We start from the raw sequence: 22,313 nt of genomic DNA on the forward strand, positions 1-22,313 counted from the left end.
ATCACACAATTTCAAGCATTAATTTCTGGCCATGTAACTCACAGTTCAACGTAGCTGTTTACAGCAACACCATTCGCCGCCATTTAATCACCTTACCACACAAACACCCCACCCAAACGCTCTCAGCTAGTACACACCACCCACTGGCGCATACCATATACATATTTAGCATGCTTCCGACAACTCTAGAGTGGCAAAACTGGCACATTTAGTCTACACGCACACACACACACAAACGCCAACAGTGTTGTATGCAAATGTGCTCAGAGCGCGTTTGGCGCAGAGATTTTGTGCACTTATAGAGAGCTTAATGCCACTAAGAGCGGCTTGATGCGCGCCCGGTGGTAGGCAACACATTTTGCCGAAGGAATAAACGTTTCGAATGTTTTTAGTTTCGAGTTTGGCGAACGCTAGCGACGGCTTGTCGCACCAGTAGAAGGGAGTGGTACGTCAAAAACTGACGCACATCAGTAGTGTATTGTGCGCCAACGAAAATCTCAAATATATTATTATTCAATTTCTAGACTTTTTTTCCTTCAACATCTCATTTTGTGAACTCTAAATAATTCAACTTAACTCAACTCAACTCAACTCAACTGTACTTCACTTAAACTACATGTGAATTTAACTTTTGTGCGCTTCTCAACTTGTACTATCTGCAAACTTTTAACTTTTTATTGAACTCTATGTGAGTAAGTGAATCTTACGCCAGCGAGAAAGTGGCGAATCTGTCACATTCGGTACTGACCTGCGTGCGTGTGCATGTGCGTGCGTGTATGTGCGTGCTGGCAGCCTATAAAAATCGTTAAATTACATGATGATGAAACTCTTCCGCGTCGTCTCAACTCTACTCTATTCTTCTTTCAAAAACTGCTTGCTACTATATCCTGCACTAAATATATACTATATAAACAAATCGTTTGTTTAATACTAGAGAAAAAATATAGAAAATATAGAAAAATACAAAAAAAATAGCAAGCTAACGAATTATAGTTGCATAGCACTTCCGACGTTACGCTGTTGCTATCCAAACAATTTTCGCTGATTTTGCACTCAAGAAATATATACTTAAAGAAAGAAAGACAAAAGCAAGCTGGCGTGTGGAAAAATTGCTGAAAAACAAGCATATAGCATATAACATAAAACATTAACAATTGTGAATAACGGTGGAAAGAAACGAGCCAAGCAAGTCGTGAACGCAGCAGTTGAAAAGAGAACGACACCGTCGCCACGGAAGACGACGCAGAACGTAGAATGCAAACAAAAAGCACAAACGCCATGAAGCAAAAGTAGTACCAGCTAGTAGTTGATGATGTAGTTGTCATATTGTTGAAGTGCAAACGGTGGCCAACTATTTAGCGTGATTTAAAAGCAAGTGAGTAATACGGCGCGCCTAAATGTAGGCAATGCCTAGCTGTTTTGCTAAAAAATTTTATTTCAACGAAATTTTTTTTTGGGCAAATTGAAATCTACAAAAATATATGCTAAGCGCTCGCTAGTTAGCGATTACTTAATACCCAACTATATTATTGTTGTTGTTTACCTTAGCGCTTTTGCTGTGTTGTTGCGGTTGTGTATGTGTGTTTTCCTGTTGCCGCAATTTAGGCGCAACACCGCAGGCACAGCCGTGAGTGTCACTCAGAGAGTATACGAAACTGTGAGAGAGCGTGTTTTTGACGAAGAGACGGTTGAAGAGAGCGTGTGCCGCTGAGCGCTTGCGAGCGCTACGTTACGAACGTGGCACTTCGTGTGCTTGTTCGGCGCGTTAAAACGCCAGCACGGCATTGCCATTCATTCAGTGATTTGGCATGAAGCCAACTTGTTTCGAAATTATGTTTGTGGTGTGTGCGAAACTGAAATGTAATGGAAATGCAGGCGAATTTTAACTGTTTATTGGCAATTGGTGTGTATTAAAAAGGATTCGAGTGTGCTAAAAAGTGAAGATTTCTAAGGTTTGAGAACAGGAAAAATTTAATTTATTGTCAGCGGGCATGCAAGTGCGCTCATATTACAGTTATATCTACGGACGCTGCTGCAAAGTAGAGGAAAACTATTAATCATATGGTTTTAGCGGTGCGCCTTGTGCGGTGAGCTGTGTGCGGCGTTCCCTGGATACCACAAATACACATACACACATACGCAACACACATATAAGTAAACACAAATACATGTGAAAGCATATAATTATTTGAAATGAGCTCTAATGCAAACAATGATTTCAACAGTTAGTGTTGCCAACCAACGAACGATTTCGTTTTGTGCTTTTTTTTGTTTTTTATTCGTATATGCCGTTATAAATAATATATGGCTTTCAAGAGCAGCCATTAAAATCATATTTAGCCGTGTCAGCACATATGTGCCCAACAAGTGTGTAAATGTGTGTGTGTGTGTGTGTATTGGTAACTCAACTAATTGCAGCGCTAAGATTGCTTGGACTTACTTCGAGCTTCACGCGATGTGCCACGCACACTTACACACGCACGCATACTTCGAAAATTATACTTCATGCCAACTATGAGTTGCATACCGCACTGTTGCGCTTCTCTCGCCGCACAACCACCTGAAGAGTAATGACGAAATTTGTTGCTTTCACACACACAAACACACATATATGTACGTACACACAGACATGCTTATAAACTCACGTAGTTTTTCAGCAATATGCACACGCATATACCTGAATTCGTGCCGTGAAATCAACAAATGTCGATATGAATAATTGAAAGTGGAAGTCTTAGTTTTTCCAACGTCCTCTATTCTTCCACGAAGGCATACATGAGGCGTTTGGCGCATTTACGTAGGCCGCTTTATGTGTGTCGCAGACCCGTAACAGGTACTTATCCACAAGGTATTTGTTGGCGCCAGCAGGCGGGGTATGTACCTAAGTGTTTTTGTACACGTGTTTCGTACGAAATAAATACGTATTATTATACGTAGGTAACCGGCTCCACATCAACCTTCAATAAGTATCCCACTGGCACGTAAATTTTTGATTAATGAAACAGCTGTCTACTAAACCCCATTAATTTTCCCCAAAAATCTATAGAGGTGTGATAATTTTAACGCTCCATCAAAATTATTACAGTGTAGAACGAATTTGGGTGGCAGTGCGAACAAGTTTAGCGCCATACTCTTACTACCAGGTGGTAAAAGCCCACTGAGGAACTAGAAGCGGTCCCAAAAGTGTTATTTTCTAAGTAAACCAAAAAAAACGTTGAAAGCTCCCTTCACAAGCTTGCATCCAAAGAGAAAATGATTTGATAATTCCTTCTATCCTCGTTTTTTGGTACAAAAAACCTTCAAATCGAATTGAGGTTAGTTAAAAAGGAAAACTCATTTCTGAAGATATTTATCTAAATTTTTTTCGGTCACACACAAACAACCGACTCAAATGAGTCGGAAAATATAAGCGTCAATACGTTCCCCCTTAGTCTTGGTGGAGTGTATAAAGGAAAGTGTCGAAATGATTATTCAACGCATTATTTCCAATCTATGATCTAACAAAACTAGAACATTCAAGAAGGAATTGTCGAGAGGATTCTATCTCACCTTCTTCCAATTAGCTGATGCAGCTTGCATCCAGTAATATAATCAATCTTACTTCATGAATCCCTTTCGGACAGTGTACTGTTAGAACTGAGGTAAGCCCTTCTGAGAGCGAAGGGTCCCATAGACGGCTATTCTAGTCGTTTTTCGATCAATGCATGGTTCTAATTCAACATTTGTTGTCTGTAGCGAGTAGTACTAACAGTTCCACCAAGTTTTAGAAGCTCATGTTATATCACACTCTTCTGATTCCACCAAACAGCAGGGTATGGTATATCATGAACATTACCTTCTTACCAAATCGGTCTGATGTTGATGGTTGTCCCGGATCAACCCTTGATTTTCTCTATTAAGGATTCTTAAAATAAATCAATTTTTTATCGCCAGTGACATTTCGATACAAAACTTATTTTCTTTCGTGTCCTGGAAGTAAAATTTCACAAGTGTTTTTTTCGATTTGTCTTTCATTCAATTTATGTGGCACTCATTTTTCACACTTCTGGATCTTTTCCATAACTTTCAAGCGGTCTGAAATTATTTGCTAAGCAACATTTAAGGGCTTACATGGGTTTCCTTTGGTAAAAACGTCCTTTTTTCAACAATTTTTTTTATATAAAAAATTTAACATTTCAAACATACACTATTAACAAAGAAGTTCTGAAATGTGTGGAAAAAAAATATTTTAAACTCGGCCATTGCGACGCCACTTCCGGCAACCCCTCGGAAAAAAGATGCGCCCGCGTTGTCAACATAGCTCCTTCCAAGACCTGTGTAAAATGTCATGATCGGCTAAGTAGTTCTCGAGAAATCTTGCGAACCGGCATAAAAAACAAAGTTTCGAGAAAAACGATTTTCAAGATTTAAGTGAATTTAAAAGTGGGACACAAGTGCACAAGCTCTCAAGGATGTATCTCAGAAAAGATTACTCGAATCAACTTGAAAATTTAGAGCAAATGTCTAGAGGTATTGTAGAATTTAATAAGACAATCAGAATTCGATTTTTTTTGAAACCCGTAAACCCATATAACCCCTTAACAAGGCTGCCGTTTGCTTTCGTCCCAAAGTATCATTTTCATCTAATATTGCTTGCAGTTCGGTGTTTTCAAAATTTATTGCTGGTCTTCCAAGATCTTCGTTTCTGATATCAAAATCGTTATGTTTGAACCGTTGAAACTATCTTCCGCATGTTGCTTATAATAAAACTTGGCCATCATATGTCTCGACAAGCATTCGAAGCGACTCTTCAGCACTTTTCTTCAAAGGGCACCAAAAATTAATGCTTTTGGCAAATCATCGCTTCTCGACGCAAAATTTGCCATTTCAACGCAATGAAAAAATATGTTGTTGTTGGTTCAATGACTGTAAGATGAGAGATGTCATGCCAACCAAACAGAAAAAATAAGTCTCGTTCACAACTAACAATTGTATCTCAATGCTCACTTCATACCGTTACAATAGTAGCACAGCAACAAAACCTTCCTATAAATAATTTAAAACAACTAATTTTCGAACACATTTTTAATCAAATTTTACTCTATTTTCAGTGCAAAGGAAGAACACAGAACACTTATATGTCAACATAGCAATCGGCAAGCTAATGAATCACTCGACTTACCATCCACTGGCCGCATTACTCATACAACAAAACCAATGAGAGAAGCATTTTCAAGAAAATTCAGCTCATTTAAAATAAAAGAAAACTAAAAACAAGCAATACAAATATAAATAACGAAAAGCAACAGCAACAATTCTGTGTGAAACAAAATTACGTCAACGATACAACGAAGCAATACTCAACTGTGAGCAAAACCACAAAAACAAAATCAACTAAACAAAAAGAAGAAATAATTAAAAATTTAGATTTAGCATACAACATTGAAATTAAAGCATTAGAGGCGTTAGAAACGTTTGAAAATTATACATTTACAACTAATAGCAACTTCACACTTATCAAATAAGTATTTGGCAATTACGAGAAACCAAACCGAGAGAGCGTAGAAAAAAAGAGTTTGAGAACAGTTTATGTGAGTAAAAGCGAGTTGTGACCTTTCACTTGAATGGTGCAAAACGAACTTCGCCAACAAAATGTCCGTCGATTGCATGCGACCCACGAGCAATAAGATCGTCATCACGCCCGGTGCAACACTGTGCTATGCCACGAACACTACAGCGCGAGTATCGCAACAGCAAACACGATCTACAATACGACAACAAACGACGGCGACTGTGAGATCAGCACGCCCACAACCAAACACAACAACATGCAAGGGCAAAGCACTGACAACGGTCAAACCAAGCGCGCTGCTTCCGAAGCAACAGTCGACGATTGTGGTGGTTAGAAAGCCTGCTGGGCCAGTTACACCGCCACTCTTACAGCCGAAAACCAAATATGCATCACTTGTACCGTTATCACGCAGCACCAACAAACGCGTGCGCAATGTCGGCAATCAGAAATCGCCCAAAGACCCTGTCGCTATGGATCGCATTGAGTTTGAGGATGCCACTAGTGACTTGGAGGTATGCAAGAGACTCGAGTGGTCGGCCGCACAATCGTTAGTCGAAATGAATGCGAAAGAGAAACAGCGACGCAGTGCTGTCGCTGTACAGGCGACAGTGGAGCGGAAGCCATTGACGTCGGTGGCGACTAAAGAGGTTGCTGCAGTGCAGACACCTGTCAATGGAACCGTTTTGAGTGAGGCAAATTCACACAACAATGGTGGTAAGTAACACAATATTGTTTGGGGTCCGCAACCACAATACCCTTGAGCTATGCATATTACAAGAGTCTTGAATACACCTCCTGAACTGGTAGGATTTGTAAAATCCTCACTATCTTTTAAAAGCGCGATTGAACAACTTTCTTGGTCTATTATATTAGCTTGTCAAATGTTCGCTTTTTTGCTCTTTATTTAATGCTTTATAAAAAGTGTTATGGTGATTGGATTTAGTTCAAATATGGGCCATTTCGTTCGATAATCTGTTTTCATCTAGATGGCAACTTCATATTACTCATCTCGTAGAAGCCTCCTTCATTATTTGCGAAGAACTCGGACATCCACTTTTCACAAGCCTCTTTTGAGTTCAACTTTACACCAACAAGGGAGTTCGCCATGTTAGGTAATCATTTGGCGCTATGTCCGGTCTATATGCTGGATGCTCCCATACGAGCTCCCGCAGCTTCTGACGAGTCATCAATGAAGTGTGGTCTGGCGTTGTCCTGGTGGAACACTTCACCCTTCCTGTTGACCAGTTCTGGACGCTTCTGGTCGATCGTCTGCTTCAAGCGGTCCAGTTGTTCACAGTAGATGGTATAATTAAACGTGTGGCCATATGGGAGCAGCTCCAATCCCAACAAACACACTGCAAAACTTTCCTGGCCATCAATCCAGGCTTGGCCACTGTTTGGGACGATTCACCGGCCTTCGACCACGACCGTTTTCGCTTGATATTGTCGTATGTGAACCATTTTTCGGCAGAAGTCACCATTTGCTTCAAAAATGGGTCGAGTTCGTTCCATTTCATCAGCATATCGCAGGCGTTGATTCGGTCTAGAAGGTTGTTTTGCGTCAAATCATGCGGCACCCAAACATCAAGCATTTTTGTGTATCCATCCTTCTGTAGATGGTTTAAAATGGCTTGATGACTAACTCTCATCTTCTGGGCGATGCCACATGCCGGTCTAACTTAATGTTTTCCATGATTTGATCGGTATTTGTTGTCACAGGTCTTCTGCTGGCTGGCTTATCCTGAACAGAAAAAGTTGTCAGGGTCGATCGATTACTATGTCCAATCTATATGATTGAAGACTGCATATGCTATTCATTTACGGTCAGTAACGGTCTAGAAAAATATGATTCAATATTTTTTCAAATTAAGAAAGTATTTTTCATAGAATCCAGAATGGTTCTTCGCATATATAAACACACAAACATAATCTAAATATATATACGCTTGAATCCACAATCGCCAAACTGGCGACTGAAAAACATTTTTATTTCCATAGAAGCGTCTCAATCAGTTGCTCATAACACATCCTTAGAATGGGAGTCTCTACGCAAATGAACCATTTCGTACCTGTACAAATCGTAGTTGGAGGAATTGACCAATTGGTTGGGTTTGTTGGTTGGGCGCTGTTAATTGCATTGCATATTTGGATTGAAAACTTTTATGTGCCTTACTTAAATCCTTAAATGCTCCAGCCAAGCGAATTAAACCGAAGTGAGCATGACCATATCCAATAAGCTTAAAAAGTGTGTCCATTCATCTTCATATGCTTCAGCTTATTTTTTAATGATAACTACCAGTTCGGAATTGGTCATAAACGTAAATGTTCAAAAGTATTTGAAAGCAATTAAAAGTTGAAGTGCTTATGGATTAAAAAGATATTGAAAATGCAAAATTTGGAAAATTGCCATTAAAAGGCATTTTATTAGGACATTGCCGACAATGCTCACCGTCGACGGGTGTAGGTAGATGGAGATGGTTTTAATTTTTTAAATGAAAGTGCAAATAGAATAGCGCAGCAGCCATTTTATACATTATACTTATATAGTTCGTTAACTCTCATCTATAAAGACCTTGTGTGACTATGGAAATGAGAACGAATGTTTTTTGTATGAAAATCCTGACGTGGGTTAACAAACTGTGTAGGCATATTAAAAATAGTAATTTTACGATTATTTGAGATATTAGCATTTCTATTTGGTACAAAGTATCGAAAATAAGAGGCAGGGTAATTGAGTGTAATTTTTAGAACCTTTGGTTATGCACTTTTTTCCTGTAAGGAAATGAAAAAAAATACTTAGCTCAGTTAAAAATTTGCTGAAACGCTTTAACAGCATCTGTTTTGCGAGATTTTGGATATGTTTGTTTGAAAATTTTTCGAATTTTTTTGTTATTACAACTATATTTGGATTGTAGGTTTCAAAGCCACTGAACGTGGAACATTTGGACATGTTTGGGTAGTTAATTTCCATACATTTTGTTATTTTATCAAGTGTTCTTTTCTATCCTCTATATGAGCAATATACTAATGTAAGTTGAGGTTACTCAACAAAACTACGTTCCCAAAGGGTTTTTGGAGGTACGAAATGACCATTTCCATATAAAGCACCCGTAGTTTTAGAAGGTGTAAATAAATGAGAAGTACACCGCGATCTAGGGCCTATTGCGCACTCTCCTAAGTCACAATATACTTTACTGCTAGGTTCTGTTGAGGCGAAGTGATCCCATATACAGTCAATTAGCAGGTGTTCTGGTGTTTCAGACTTCAAGTCGCAGCTTCGGCAATTTGCACAAAAAGCTAGGTCCATGTTAAAAAAGTGTTTATTGAACTTACAATGGCCAGTGTAGAAGGAGGCGACAAGTAGCCTGAATTTTTCCCTTGGTAGGTTGATTATATATTTCAATCTTTTAAAGTTGTAACCACCCCTTAGCAACTTGGTATGACACATGCCTACGAGTTGTTGCCAATGCTTCTCCCTACCCACTGCTTCATCATTGCTTAACGGCTCCTTTACAGTGTGGGACCAACTGTAATGAACGATTCCGGTCCTACCATCCATGTTGGTGGAAGCTGCGGAACGAGCAAGCTCATCAGCCAGTTTATTCATGGCTATACCTTTGTGAGCTGCCACCCAAATAAGGTTCACTTGGTTACGATCTGATAGACTATTCAGTCGTTCTATGCACTCCTGCATCAACAGCGATAAGACGAAATATCCCCTGTCATCAAACGAACAGTCGTCACACTCGCGACTCGGCTCCCACATCACTGTTGAGAATAATAACTTTGAAGTCGTTGATAATTTCGCCTATTTTAGAGCATTAACTCCAATGACAATATCACAGGTGCTACTTTAAACTGAGTTGCCAATTAAAAAGTAAAGCCTAAAGGCCAACCAGGGCCCTCATAATTTCCGTCCTGCTTTATGTTGCGGAGGCAAGAACAATCGCATCATCTGATGAGTCGATTTTACGAATGTTCGAGAGAATGGTTTTACGAAGGATGTATGGTCGTTTGCACGTTGGCAGAGCGAATACCGTAGTCGTTGGAACAATGTACTATTCGAGATATATGACATTGGCATATCTCAACGAATCAAGAGATCAAGAGGCTGTGGTTGCTAGGTTATCTAGAAAAAATTGGCGCGCTGTTGTTAAGCCGGTCACAACCGAGTAAGCGGTAAAGAAGAAGTAAAATCTCTATCAAAATTTGTTAATCATTTTTACCCAAAAAAGCCCTAACTCTACAGAGTTCAATTAAACCCTTTTTCGAAAAGCTTTCCAAAAATCACTCCGCAAGAAAACCCAAATATTCTTTAGAAAATTCGAATGTTTGTTCAATAAGGTTTTAAGGATATTCAATGCTTCGAAATTGATGAATATAAATGTAAGTTAATTTTCCATAGTTCTTATCTCGATCGGTTTATCAGAAAATTAAAAAAAATATAAAACAAAGCTAAGAAGCCGAAAAAATTTAGTTTTTAAGGTATTTATACCCTTATCGGGGCGAAGCGAATGTCGGAGACCCTGTAGAATGTATCTATAAATTATCAACTTAACGAGCTGGGTGATTTAGCCATATCCGTTTGACGTCGGTCTATCCTACCGTCTGTCGGTGTGTACATACGAGATGATCTATCGCAATTTTTGAGATATCGGTCTAAAATTTTATATAATTTTCTTCTTAAGAAACTACTCTTTCGATAAAACCCGCCGATATCGGACCACTATAGGGTATTCCTGCCATACAAACTGATCAATAACTGATATAATTCGATATCTCATTTATGTCATAGAACTATAGTATTTTTTCAGGTAGGGTGAACATAACTACAATCCGCAAACCTAACCTATTCCCAACTCCAGACTCTCCCACGGAAACACTAGATTAAGTTTTACTTCGTGGGAGTGATTAGGCTTTTAAGTCTTCTCTTTAGCATGGACTGACGGACGTCTAATCTGCTTTTTTCAGTTTTGTCTGAGGCTGCAGCTTAGCTAAAAGCTTTCCAGTTATCAGTGGACTGACACTTGAGTCGACAAACTTTCCACCGTAAAACTACCACCGAGTGTAGTTTCAAGTTTTCCCTTGTCAGTGTCTTCAAAGCACTCTAAAACACATCGGACAATTCGGACTAATGTCGTGCTGGAATCTGTACATGTAGCTTCTAAAACACCCATGTCCACTTAGTATATGCGTTGGGTGAAAATCCTGGTCCCCATGCCGTCTATCGATCCACGAATGCATGTCCGGTATCAGTCTGTGAGTCGACCTTCCTTTGAGTGAGGTTTGCCACCGCTGCTGCCATATTGTTAATATTTTAACTCCCATTATAAAACTTTGGTATATGTATGTATGTATGTTCATAAAACTATATAGAATGTACAAATATATGTATGACTCATAATGCAAACGTTTTAGTCAAGATATCATGATTAAAACTGCAGTTGTATTGGGAAATTATTTAAATTAAGTGCTCAACAATGACTAATAAACTGCGCCACTTTCAACAATCTGCACACACACACGCGCACACACATGTGGGGTAAATGATTTCATCTAACCGCCGCGCAATAATGATTTCACCACATCCACACACAAATAGTTATTAGTCGCATGCAATTTGGCGCCGTGAGTGGGCGGTGCGTTTGGCAAGTAACCGCGCGGAAGAATTATTTGCTTTGACACGATGCGCGTGCGTATGCAGATTAGGCCACACGCACACCAATAGAGGGGGGGTACGCGCTTGGCCGCTAACTGCATAAACAGTTGGAGCAGTGTGCGCCATTTTAATCGCCTCGAAATTATGCGAAATATTCGCATACACTTCATATTTTCACAGCTGCACAATAGATAATCGCCGGCAAACACAGAGCGCTTCCCCGCGCATATGCGTGTGTGCGTGTGTATTAGTGCGCTCGCAGTGTAGCCGCATAGGCTTAAGCCAGCGCAAATACACACACACACTTGTGCAAATTTGTATATTTTGAATTTCGCACACCTTAGTTGAGGCTTTCGAAAGCGCGCCACCAGCTGCGGGCGTCTACCGGCCTAGCTGCAGATGGCCTTTGGTGGCGCCCTGGAGCTGCACGCGCAAATCCAGCGCTGTGTATGCGCCTGAATGTTGTCGCATATGCAACAGTAATCGTGCTGATGGCACAGGCACGTGGTTATCTGCAGCTATCACGGCGACCGCGTCACGCACCAAATTGACTTTGAACGCTTCGAGCGCCCAATTCAGCAGAAAAGCAACAATGAAACGTTTAGACGCGCGGAGGCGAGCAACATTGCGGTACAAGGCTGCTTTCGCATGCGAAGAGTTGCCAAGTTGGTGAGCTGGGAGCGTTGCGTAAAGCAACAGCCTACCACCGGTGGCGTTTAGTTACATTGTTGTTGTTGTATGTATTGTGTCTATATATATCTATATTACATAGACATATACAAATATACCACATCGCTTGTATGTGTCTATTAGCATTTGGGGGGTGGCTGGCGGCACGGCCGATATGGCATATTAAAAATATGTAGAGCCACCCGCATACGAATTGCTTTATTAACCAAATTTAGCACCGATTCTAATCAACTTGGTATGGGCACAAAAGCCATAATCTATGTAGACAATACCAAATGTTGAAAAGAAGATTGCCTGCCGTAGTGTGTGCCACCCACAACTTTAATTTGTTTAGATTGCGTGTGTATTGACGTCCGTGTTGTGAGGTTGACACTCGCAAAATGGCATCGCATGCTCGTTTCAACTTTTCGGAAGCTCAAAATTCGGGTAGTTTGCTTGCCTCCACTGTGAATCACTCATGTGTGTGGTGCTATAGCTTTTTCTATTTGAGAATTTGACATTTATGCCAATCTATTGCAGTCTTGGCAATGAGGGAACGAAATGTTAATATTAGATTTTAACTATGAGAAATAAAGGCGTTGTCGAACTTGTACGAAGTCAAAAAAAAACCCTCAAAAGTCTTTCTGTCAAGAAGTGGTTTAAAATTCCACAAAAATCTTCTTCTTTACAGATTTTTTCATACGAGTCTTCTCAGTTTTTATAGCCACGGATCGGCGAATAAAGTGTACGACTGAAGGAAGCCAATTTATAATACTCTAAGAATATCAGGAGAGCTAATGAATCTGAACAATGTTTACAGCTCTTCGATACCAAATTAATTAGCATTTTTACGTATTTCAATACAAGTCTCAAGTCTTTATTATCGCCTACTCCTTTTGAAGCCAACAAAAGCATGTCAAAGCTTAATCCAATTTTCTCATATACTTGTTATAAGCCTCGGCTGGGGTGACCTTCAGTGCCTTCGGTGAATTTGTCTGTTTTTCGGTTTCAGCTCAGTTTTGGAGCATCATTTGCTTGGTTGCACAACCTACGTCTCGTCAACAGTAATCGTGAATTTGATTATGTACGTGGTCAAGCATCTCTTTTGCGACCTCTAGTCAGCAGTGTCTTGGAGAGCAAGGCAGTACCAGAGAGTGTCGCCAGAACCTAGTGACTTCCCTTCTACTGAGTTCCAAGTCACTAGAGGGCAATGAAGTAGCAGACGATATTGCGGCCGAAAAAGTGAGAAACATTAGAGATTGGTATTGTCTATACGACGGTCTGAATGGAACGATCTCCCTGGGCGCAAAGGTCATGTAAGAAATCGTAGATTATCAATATACAAAGTGCTTACCAGTACTCAATAGAAGCGACTGTAGGATCATGATTGGAATACCCACTCGTGACGGCACACGCCTACAGAATGGAGCTGACAGATTGAGAAGACTGCAGGAAATGTCAAGGAAAAAATAATGTATTTCTTGGGCACTAGTTTCGCAATGGCAGACTACGCTTTAAACATTTGGGCGCCCCACCTCACTGGAAGAGGTTTCTTGAGTGAAGCCACAGGGTATGCTCAAATTCGTCCCAAGCTCATCATACTCATCATGAATATCGCAGCGGAACTTCGTCTGGTATGGCAAGGAACCAAAACTGGTATAAGGGTGCACGCAGTGGAGACGCTTAAAGCCGAACCGCAATGCAATAAGCGCATTTAAGCTCGGCTCGGCTTCTTTGTGTCCACTTTGCGGGCACTCTAAGCATGCCTCATTAGCCTACTAGACTGGTTCGGCCCGAGTCAGCTTTGATCAGACCGTAAACTCGAATTTTCGATAATATGTGACAATCAATAAAATGTGGTGACGTCATTCCAGTTCGGAGTCCAACCGACAGTCGCGCCTGTGTCGACTGCACATGATGAACTGAATGCTAAGCATGGCGAAACGTATCAGTTAGCCGGTAAAGTTAGGACGTCTAAATTTTGATATGCTTAAGAATGTGCTTGGAGAAACAAACACCTCTTTCATGAATACGATAACAAATTCCAACGAATTTACCTCCTCAAAATAATGGAAAGTATCGTTTATTTCTGGCTCCGAACACTGATATTACCAAAGCTAATAACAAATCAAAGGTTATGAGTGAATATTAACCTTCCAGTTGCCTGGTTTCTTAACCTATTAATATCCGGGGCCTAACGGTGGTTTAGAAATATATAAGGCGGATATGCGGCAGAAATCAATCCAAAGATTACATAATCTCAAATTCGTTTCGATTTGGGTATAAGATATAAAGGCATTAAAGCTTCTAAACAAACCAAATAGTGATACATTAAGACACAGAACCATATTTACCATTTAGAGGGCTTTGGCTCTATGGATACATAAAGTCAAACAGTTCTTCGTATTCTTAAGTATGTATCTCAACTAAATGACATGTCTATGTATTCTTCTGACACAAAAGCGCTTTTTATGAAATATATCAATCATGCAGAAGAGCTTTTAGAGAGCTTAAAGCTTCACGCTTCGCACATAACTACCAAAACATAAACCATAAATATTAAAAAACTTCGACCAAATACCTTTTTCGAATTTTTAAATATTGCACCGAAGACCGTATCCATAGTAAGCATAACCTCTAATATGGAGAACACGTGAACGTGAATAATGTTCTATTTTACATTTCAATATTTACTACCTCAAAAAAGTATGGGAATATCTCAAAGCTGTGGCTGTCAAGAAGCAAATATATTCAGAACAGCAAAGCTTGTATGAAATCTCTAGTAATATATGAACCAGGTCTAACTATTTATACATACCTGGTATGCCTGCTTAAACGCATTCCTCGTCTTTGGACATCAATGAAGTTCACCGAATTTCACCAATGGAAAGCGTCAATGCCAATTTGCCTTGAGCAACAACAATGTAACGAATGTATTTTGAATTACGGCATAATTTGCGTTCACACACACATACATTTACCTACATATGTACATATATACTTACTTGCATCCACCAGCAAATCTGCGAAGAGGACATTCCATTCGATTTGCAACAATGGCAATTCACAGTTAGGTATTCCATTGAAGCTGTTGATTACGTGTATGATTTGGCTGAAATGGCAGTCCGTCTGGCCGCCGCACAGCTCAGCAGGAATTGTTATTTCTATAGCTGTATATATGGGTGTGTGTGTGTGTGTTGTAGGGAAAGGGGGGACTGACAAACAGATGGTTGACTGGTTGGCTGATGAATTATTGCGATCACGTCCATAGCTCATATGTATGCATGTGTTTTTCCGCAAAACGGCCAATTGTAAATTTAAACCAGTTTGACATCCGCGTCGACAACAGGAAATGAGGACGCTCTTCGCTATTTTGTCGGCCGCCGCAAAATGTTTGATGTGGCTGCAGGATTTAGCGACTGGTCGCTGGCGTTTTTTCGCTGTGTTTCTCTTTTATTATTGTTGTTTTCATTTGTTGTTTTTATATTTCAATTTTTGTTCGCCTGCACGTGAGTTTCATTTTTGGCCTTGGGCCACACTCCACATCAGCTCTTACATCGGCTTACATGCATATTTACCACTCTCTTAAATGTGCAAATGCCGCAAAATGGCGGTTTGTTAAAATTATTCTCATTAGCATTGCGTTTACCCACTTTTGTTGTATTTTATATTTTTCGTAGTGTGGAAGTTATTAACCCGAGGCAGGAGTTACCTTTTTGATGGGTTTCCATTGTCTACTTTTTATGCTCGTTATTTAATTTAAGATTCATTTTGTAAATACTACAACAAAAGCAATGGCAAGTGAGAAATGGAAGAAGTTGGCTTTGTTAAAGGTTGTTTCAATAGTCGAGTTCTAGCATGCCATATCGGCGGATGGCCTCATAAGACATACGGCAAGCTATAAAGAAATCAGCTGGAGAACTAGTAGGTTTACTACCGAAGTGTGAGTCTCGTACGAATTTTGTCGAACTTTGATCAATCACCAAAATTTGCGTTACAATGTTCTCCAAGTCCGAATAAAAAAGTTCAGACCTCAGGAAAATCCTACTTTCCAAAGCTGTCGAGCTTCTAAAAGTTTGTTGTTTAAATGAAATCACTTAATGGTACTACGAATCTTACCAAATTAAAATCGGAATAGCTTTACTAGATTATTCTTCTTCTTTACTGGCGTAGACACCGCTTATACGGTTAAAAACGAGTTTACAACAGCGCGCCAATCGTTTCTTCTTTTAGCAAATCGGCGTCAATTTGAGATGCCAAGTGTAGCCAGGTCTTCTTCACCTGATCTTTCTAACGTAGTGGAAGTGTCAAGTTAGACAGTTCAGGCGCACATTAAGATTTCGAAGGCGGGAAATCGGCTCAAAGTAGATGATTCCCTGTCAATCCCAGTAAATATTCAGAAAAATATTCTGTCAAACTTGGCTTGACCACCGGTTGCGCTGGTTCAAATCTTTCTAATTTCATATGGCTGTAATGAAATACGGTTTCAAATTACTACATCCATCTAGTTTTCCAATCAATACGAGTATAGGGCACTCATTATTGTATACCTATGCTCACATTAATGCTTAAAATTGATTCTCTCATCACACCAGGGAAAGTTGGAAAATCTGCTATATATTATTCAAAGTTCGGATAATGAAAACTTATTAGGTGGTTTAATCTACAATATATGGAACTTTTTTTAAATCTAAAATTTTAAATCTTTTAGACCATTATCAGTCTTCAACGTTTTTTTTTTTCCAAAACAAAATGTCCAAATGTCTCGACATTCCACCTAACATTTGTATGAAAACACTAAGCTCCTAAAGTACTTGCTAATACATACATATACGTATGTATGTTTATGTGTATGTACCTGCAATTTGCTTACTTTCGTTTTTTCTACATATTTTCCTATAATCAAATTTCAGTTATGCTTTGCAACACGCTTAATACCTGCAATATGCAATGTAGCAAATTTTGTTGTCGCGCCATATGTGCATGAATTATGGGCCGCCATGGCGTATGCGCAACACATTAAGACATTTAACACGACCCTCGCCAAAGCATGGCATAGGAGTAAATGTGTATACATTTCAAAGTATAAGCATATAATGCCCCTCTGTATGTAGGTAAGGTAACCTCGGCATTTAAATGAAATTAAGTGGAAAAGTAATTATTGAAAATATTTGCTTTTAAAGTGTGAGTATGCAAATTTGAACTTTAACTTATTTAATATGGATTGGGAAATAATACTTTACTAGACTGGTTTAGATTTGAAATTGGTTTAAGTAAGTTTAAGTGAAATTTTGCTTGAAAGCGATTTTGAGTTTTGAAAAGCACAGATTCTTTCTTGTTGACCCAATATTAAATTCCATATGGAAGGTTCCACCTGGCACCAGTATTATTGATTCTGAATTTATCTTCCGCTCCTATAATCAGTATTATCAATATAAGCGACAAAAGACCGGAACTCTAGATGAGTTTATCTTCGATCCATCCTCAAAGATATCAATTTTACTTTTACCGATATAAAAACCCCATACGGGTTCCCAAAGATACATAATTTGAAACTCTTACCAACAAAATCTGAAAATTTGAAGATCGATGGATTTTTTCGGCACCAAAACAAATTTTCTTCTCAAAACTTTACGGAGCCAAACCTTCCTGAGCCGCTGACCAGTTAAAGTTATTCCATGTGATACTCTCTATTTTAAAACTTTTTCCTGCCTTATTTGGATCTAAATTTAAGGGACCTTCTGATAAACTTTCTAAAGAAAGTCTTCGTTGGGACTTTCAGAGCAAGAGCCATTCGGACGACATGTTGTAGCCGGCGTACCCGCTGTCTCTTTGCTCGCTGAACCATGTTATTTTCGTCGTATATCTCGTATACCTCATCGTTCCTTCGAATACGATACCGCCGTTGACAATACGAAAAGGACCATAAGTCTTCCGTAGAACATTTCTCTCGAAAACTCCTAAGGCCGACTCATGAGATGTCGTCCATACCTCTGGACTATATAGCGGGACGGGGACGATGAGTGACTTGAAAAGATTGGTGTTTGTTCCTCGAGAGAGGCATGAATTATTCTGCGATGGATTTCGAGGCTGACATTGTTATTCTTGTTAATGCTGGTTCCAAGATAGACGAAAGTGAGTACGACGACTGTTATTATTTTCTCCAGCAGTAGATTGAAAAAGCCGCGCTATAGGGAGCCGCCTTGTCTGAAACCCCGTTTGGTATCGAACGGCTTGGAGAGCTCCTTCCTTACCTTGACCGAGCTTTTAGTACTGCTCAACGTCAATTTACAAAGCCGTATTCGTTTTTTCGTCCAGAGATAAACCCTTTTCGTTCTCTGCAATTAATTTCAACGATCTCAGACCAAAGATTTTTGGGTGTAAACGAAGATATACATTTCTCTATCACAGAAGTTTCTTCCCACAACATAATTCACAAATGGTACTTACTCTCTCTTCCAGATATCACTAGAGTGGAGCAACGACGCAATGTTGTCAAGTGGAATGCCAGAAATAACAACAGCAACAACAACAAAGCAACTACTAATGAAGCCACAACCGGCAAATATGTAGCACCATTAACAACCATTGGTGGACGCTCACCGGCCGAAGATGGCAAAGTCATTTTCTATGCACCACCAGCTGGTGGCATCAACGCCAATCAAACTTCCACTCAGGCGCCAACCTTTACGATCAAACAAGAACCAACATTGCCGGCGTTTTATCGCGAACGCAGTATCGAGGAGACCGAAGCCGCCCACGATCTACTCTCACTATCACAAAGTCTACCACCACTAACACCGCCTTGTGTCGTCACCATACTACATCAGCAGGAGGCGTCGACTAATCGCAACCAAAACAACCATAACACCAACAATAATAACAGCACAATACAACAACAAACTCACTATCAACCACAAATACAAACCAAGACAGGCATCATGCATGAAATATCCAGTGCTTCCAAACAGCAAAGAGCCGGCGTCGTGGCACAACCCCAGCTCGCACCACCACCACTTTGTGCGGCAACAATTAATGCGGATAACTTTACTATATTCACGGTGGAAGAGATTCAAACGCCCACACATCGACCAGCCGCACACGGGCAAGGTCCACCAAAAATACGTTACATCAGCAGCGGCAGCAGCAGCTCATACGACAGTCACGCAGGCGCAAATACGCCAGACAACTCAGAGAACTGCTCACCACTAACGCCACCAAATTCCGATCATTCATCCGATATAGACATTGATATGTCCTCCTCATCGGAGTCGGGTCACTTCAATTCCAACTATCAACCTACGCTGAAATTGTGGATCGACGAACCGACGGCCGCCTATACAATGCGACGCACTTCCACCAATGCAATGGCTATCGATGATGCGTTCGATGCGAAGTCGACACACACCGCCGCCAAGTTGGGCCTTAACATATTGGATGGGCGCACCAAAGCGAGCCGTTGCCACAAGGAGCCAATCGAAACGCACACAACCGGCAACTACGGCGCGCCTGCTACCGACATGGACGCGTATGTGAAGAAGAAACGCGGCAGCTATAAGTGCTCCGAATGTGGCAAACAGTATGCCACATCGAGTAATCTGTCGCGCCACAAGCAAACGCATCGCTCACTCGATTCGCAATCGGCGAAAAAATGCAACACTTGCGGCAAGGCTTACGTCTCAATGCCCGCACTCGCCATGCACTTGCTCACGCACAAACTCTCGCACAGCTGCGACATCTGTGGCAAACTATTCTCACGCCCTTGGCTACTACAGGGCCATTTACGCTCGCACACCGGCGAGAAACCGTATGCGTGCTCACACTGCGGCAAAGCTTTCGCCGATCGCTCCAATCTGCGTGCGCACATGCAAACGCACTCGATCGATAAGAATTTCGAATGCAAACGTTGCCACAAGACATTCGCACTGAAGTCGTACCTAAACAAGCACCTGGAGTCGTCGTGTCTCAAGGATATGATGGGCATGTCTAGCGAAGAGGCGGCCGACTTGTACGGCGCGGATGGTGATGGGGATGGTGATGGTGATGGAGACGGTGAGGGTGAAGGTGAAGGCGAATCGATGACAGCGCAAAGCAGTGATGATAATGACGAGGATATAGTAGTCGCATAAATGCCGTTAAAAATCTGTTGAGAGACGGCAATGTAAGAAAGCTACCATTAGCAGCAAATGTGCCAGGGTAAGTGCAAAAGCTTAGTAGTGATGTGAAAGCTTCTTTTTAATGCGTAAGCTTTTTTCTAATGTGAAAGCTCTTCCTAAATACAGGAAAGCATACAATTTTTACGCAATCCAATTGTAAAATATATTGTAAAAGTAGTTTTTCTATATTAAGAAGTTCGATAGTTAAAGCAAAAGTAGAAAACAGTGAAACGAAATGATATAAGAGTAAAAGAAAGTGACGTGTAAGCTGAAATGAAAGCTAAGTGAAAGCTGTAGATTTTTTTCGCAAAAACGCAATTAAACAACAATACAAAACCTACCAACTTTAAGTAAAAATCCCATGCAACGAATATTATGGAACATAAGTAGAAATTCTATATATACATACATATATATATATATATATACAACAAAATTATTATAATTATTATTATTGAAATTATTATGAAGCAAATATTATTAGGACTTTATTGATAAGGAAAATTTAAATTAGAAAGTGTGTTATGTTGGCACATGCGGCAAGTGAACATTTGATATATTCGTAGTGGAAATTTCAAAACAAAAACCAAACGAACAACAACAAACCATAAAAAAAATTATTAAAATAAGTAGAGAGATTAATATTAGAAAAAACAGTCAGTAGCGCCATCTAGTCAAGGCGAGTGAGAACCATAGCCACTTTCACTCATCAAGCAAACAAGTAAGCACTGTAAGTGCGCTCAAACTAGCTGAGCGTGTAGCCAAGCGCCGTTAATTTGAGGTTATGCAGTTCTGCGTTTAAGATCAAAGCCCTTACAGCGGCACGTTTTATATATAGTATGAAAGCATAGTTAAATATGTATATGTATATGTACTCACATATGCATACAGACATGTTTATACAATATACATACATACATTTATATATATATATATAAGTATATTATATGTATATAGAAGGCATTGAGCAGCAGTTGATATTTTTTAGAGTATTTCATATACATATATTTTAATTGATGAAGTGAATTATTAAGCAAAAATGGCGGAAAATTAAAAAAAAAAAGAATTAATAAAATAATTTAAAATATTCTTCAAACAAAAAGCTAATTTACTTAGCATAGTAATTTACAAGCAGACAATTTTGAAAACCAAAAAGGAATGCGAACCATTGAAACATTTTATTAGTTTTTAAAAAAACTGGCGTAAAATTTATTTTCAAATTAAATTGAATATTTTTTTATAACCCAAAAACACAGCTTCACAAAATAATAAGTATTTCACGTTTAATGGCGTATTTATGGTCGCAATTTTAATAATTAAGTTAATTAGCACTCAATTAAGTGAAGCTCTCAAACAAAATTTAAAAAAATAAAGGGTGATCCATTTCGAGGGTCCCTACTTTTTAAAAGAAAAACACAGAAACTTCATATTTAATAAGGACTGTTTATTATCAATCGAAAGAACATTCTTTGGCATTTATTTTTTGAAGATTATCTCCTTCAAATGTTGGTCGCGGCGACGTCTCAGTTGGTACATCCGTTAAGTCTAATTTTCGATGACTCCTTCGAGTATTTCGATCAGTAACTGGGCAATAACACGTTTACTGTTTTGCTCCAAGGGCTGAATCGATGCGGGATTGTCTGCATAGACCTTTGACTTTACATATCCGCACAAGAAAAAGTTTAACGGTGTGATATCACGCGATCTTGGTGGCCAATTAGTTTTGAAGAAATATGGACCGATGATTCCACTAGTCTACAAACCACACCAAACCGTTACCTGGATGAAATGGCTCTTGAATCTCTTCACTTTTCTCTTCTTCCCAAATGCGACAATTTTGCTTGTTTACATACCAATTGGGCCAGAAAGCTTCAGTTCTTCTACAAGCTGAATTTGGTACGCTCTCAATTTAAGATCTCGATGTAAAATGTGCCAAGTTGTTCCATACGTCAGTCAGAGTTGATGCAAACGAATCCACGGTCTTCGTGCACACTCTCAGCCACGGCTGCTATATTTTCTTCACTGCCTGCTGGACGTGGTCTATTCGGCCGAATAACATCCAATAATGAATAGGTCTCAAGATGGATGATGGTGTTGTCAATAGTATGCCCATATGTTGACCATAAGTTGAATGAACCGCGCGTAACACATTCTTTACAGAACGTGAATTTTCGTAATAAAGTTGAATGATTTGTAAACGTTGTTCAGGCGTAAGTCTTTCCACAATGAAATACCAAACAACACTGAACAAAAATTACATGACAGCTTGACACGACTG

General features: G+C 39.7%; 1 protein-coding gene across 2 annotated transcripts; it reads left to right on the forward strand.

The window, feature by feature from the left end:
* Positions 1 to 396: 396 nt before the first annotated feature.
* LOC105228036 (zinc finger and SCAN domain-containing protein 10) lies at positions 397 to 22,313 on the forward strand. 2 transcript variants are annotated; one of them, XM_019990930.3, is made up of 3 exons: positions 397 to 1,903; positions 5,091 to 6,265; positions 18,342 to 22,313. In XM_019990930.3, exons 2-3 carry the CDS (start codon positions 5,632 to 5,634, stop codon positions 20,006 to 20,008), a joined length of 2,301 nt encoding a protein of 766 aa, XP_019846489.2. In that variant the 5' UTR covers positions 397 to 1,903; positions 5,091 to 5,631; the 3' UTR covers positions 20,009 to 22,313. The 2 variants fall into 2 exon arrangements, with proteins under 2 accessions (XP_019846489.2, XP_029406817.2); XM_029550957.2 differs by lacking the exon at positions 397 to 1,903 and adding an exon at positions 1,919 to 2,087.

This window comes from Bactrocera dorsalis, chromosome 5 (assembly GCF_023373825.1).
Source record: "Bactrocera dorsalis isolate Fly_Bdor chromosome 5, ASM2337382v1, whole genome shotgun sequence".
NCBI classification, from domain to species: Eukaryota; Metazoa; Arthropoda; class Insecta; order Diptera; family Tephritidae; genus Bactrocera; species Bactrocera dorsalis.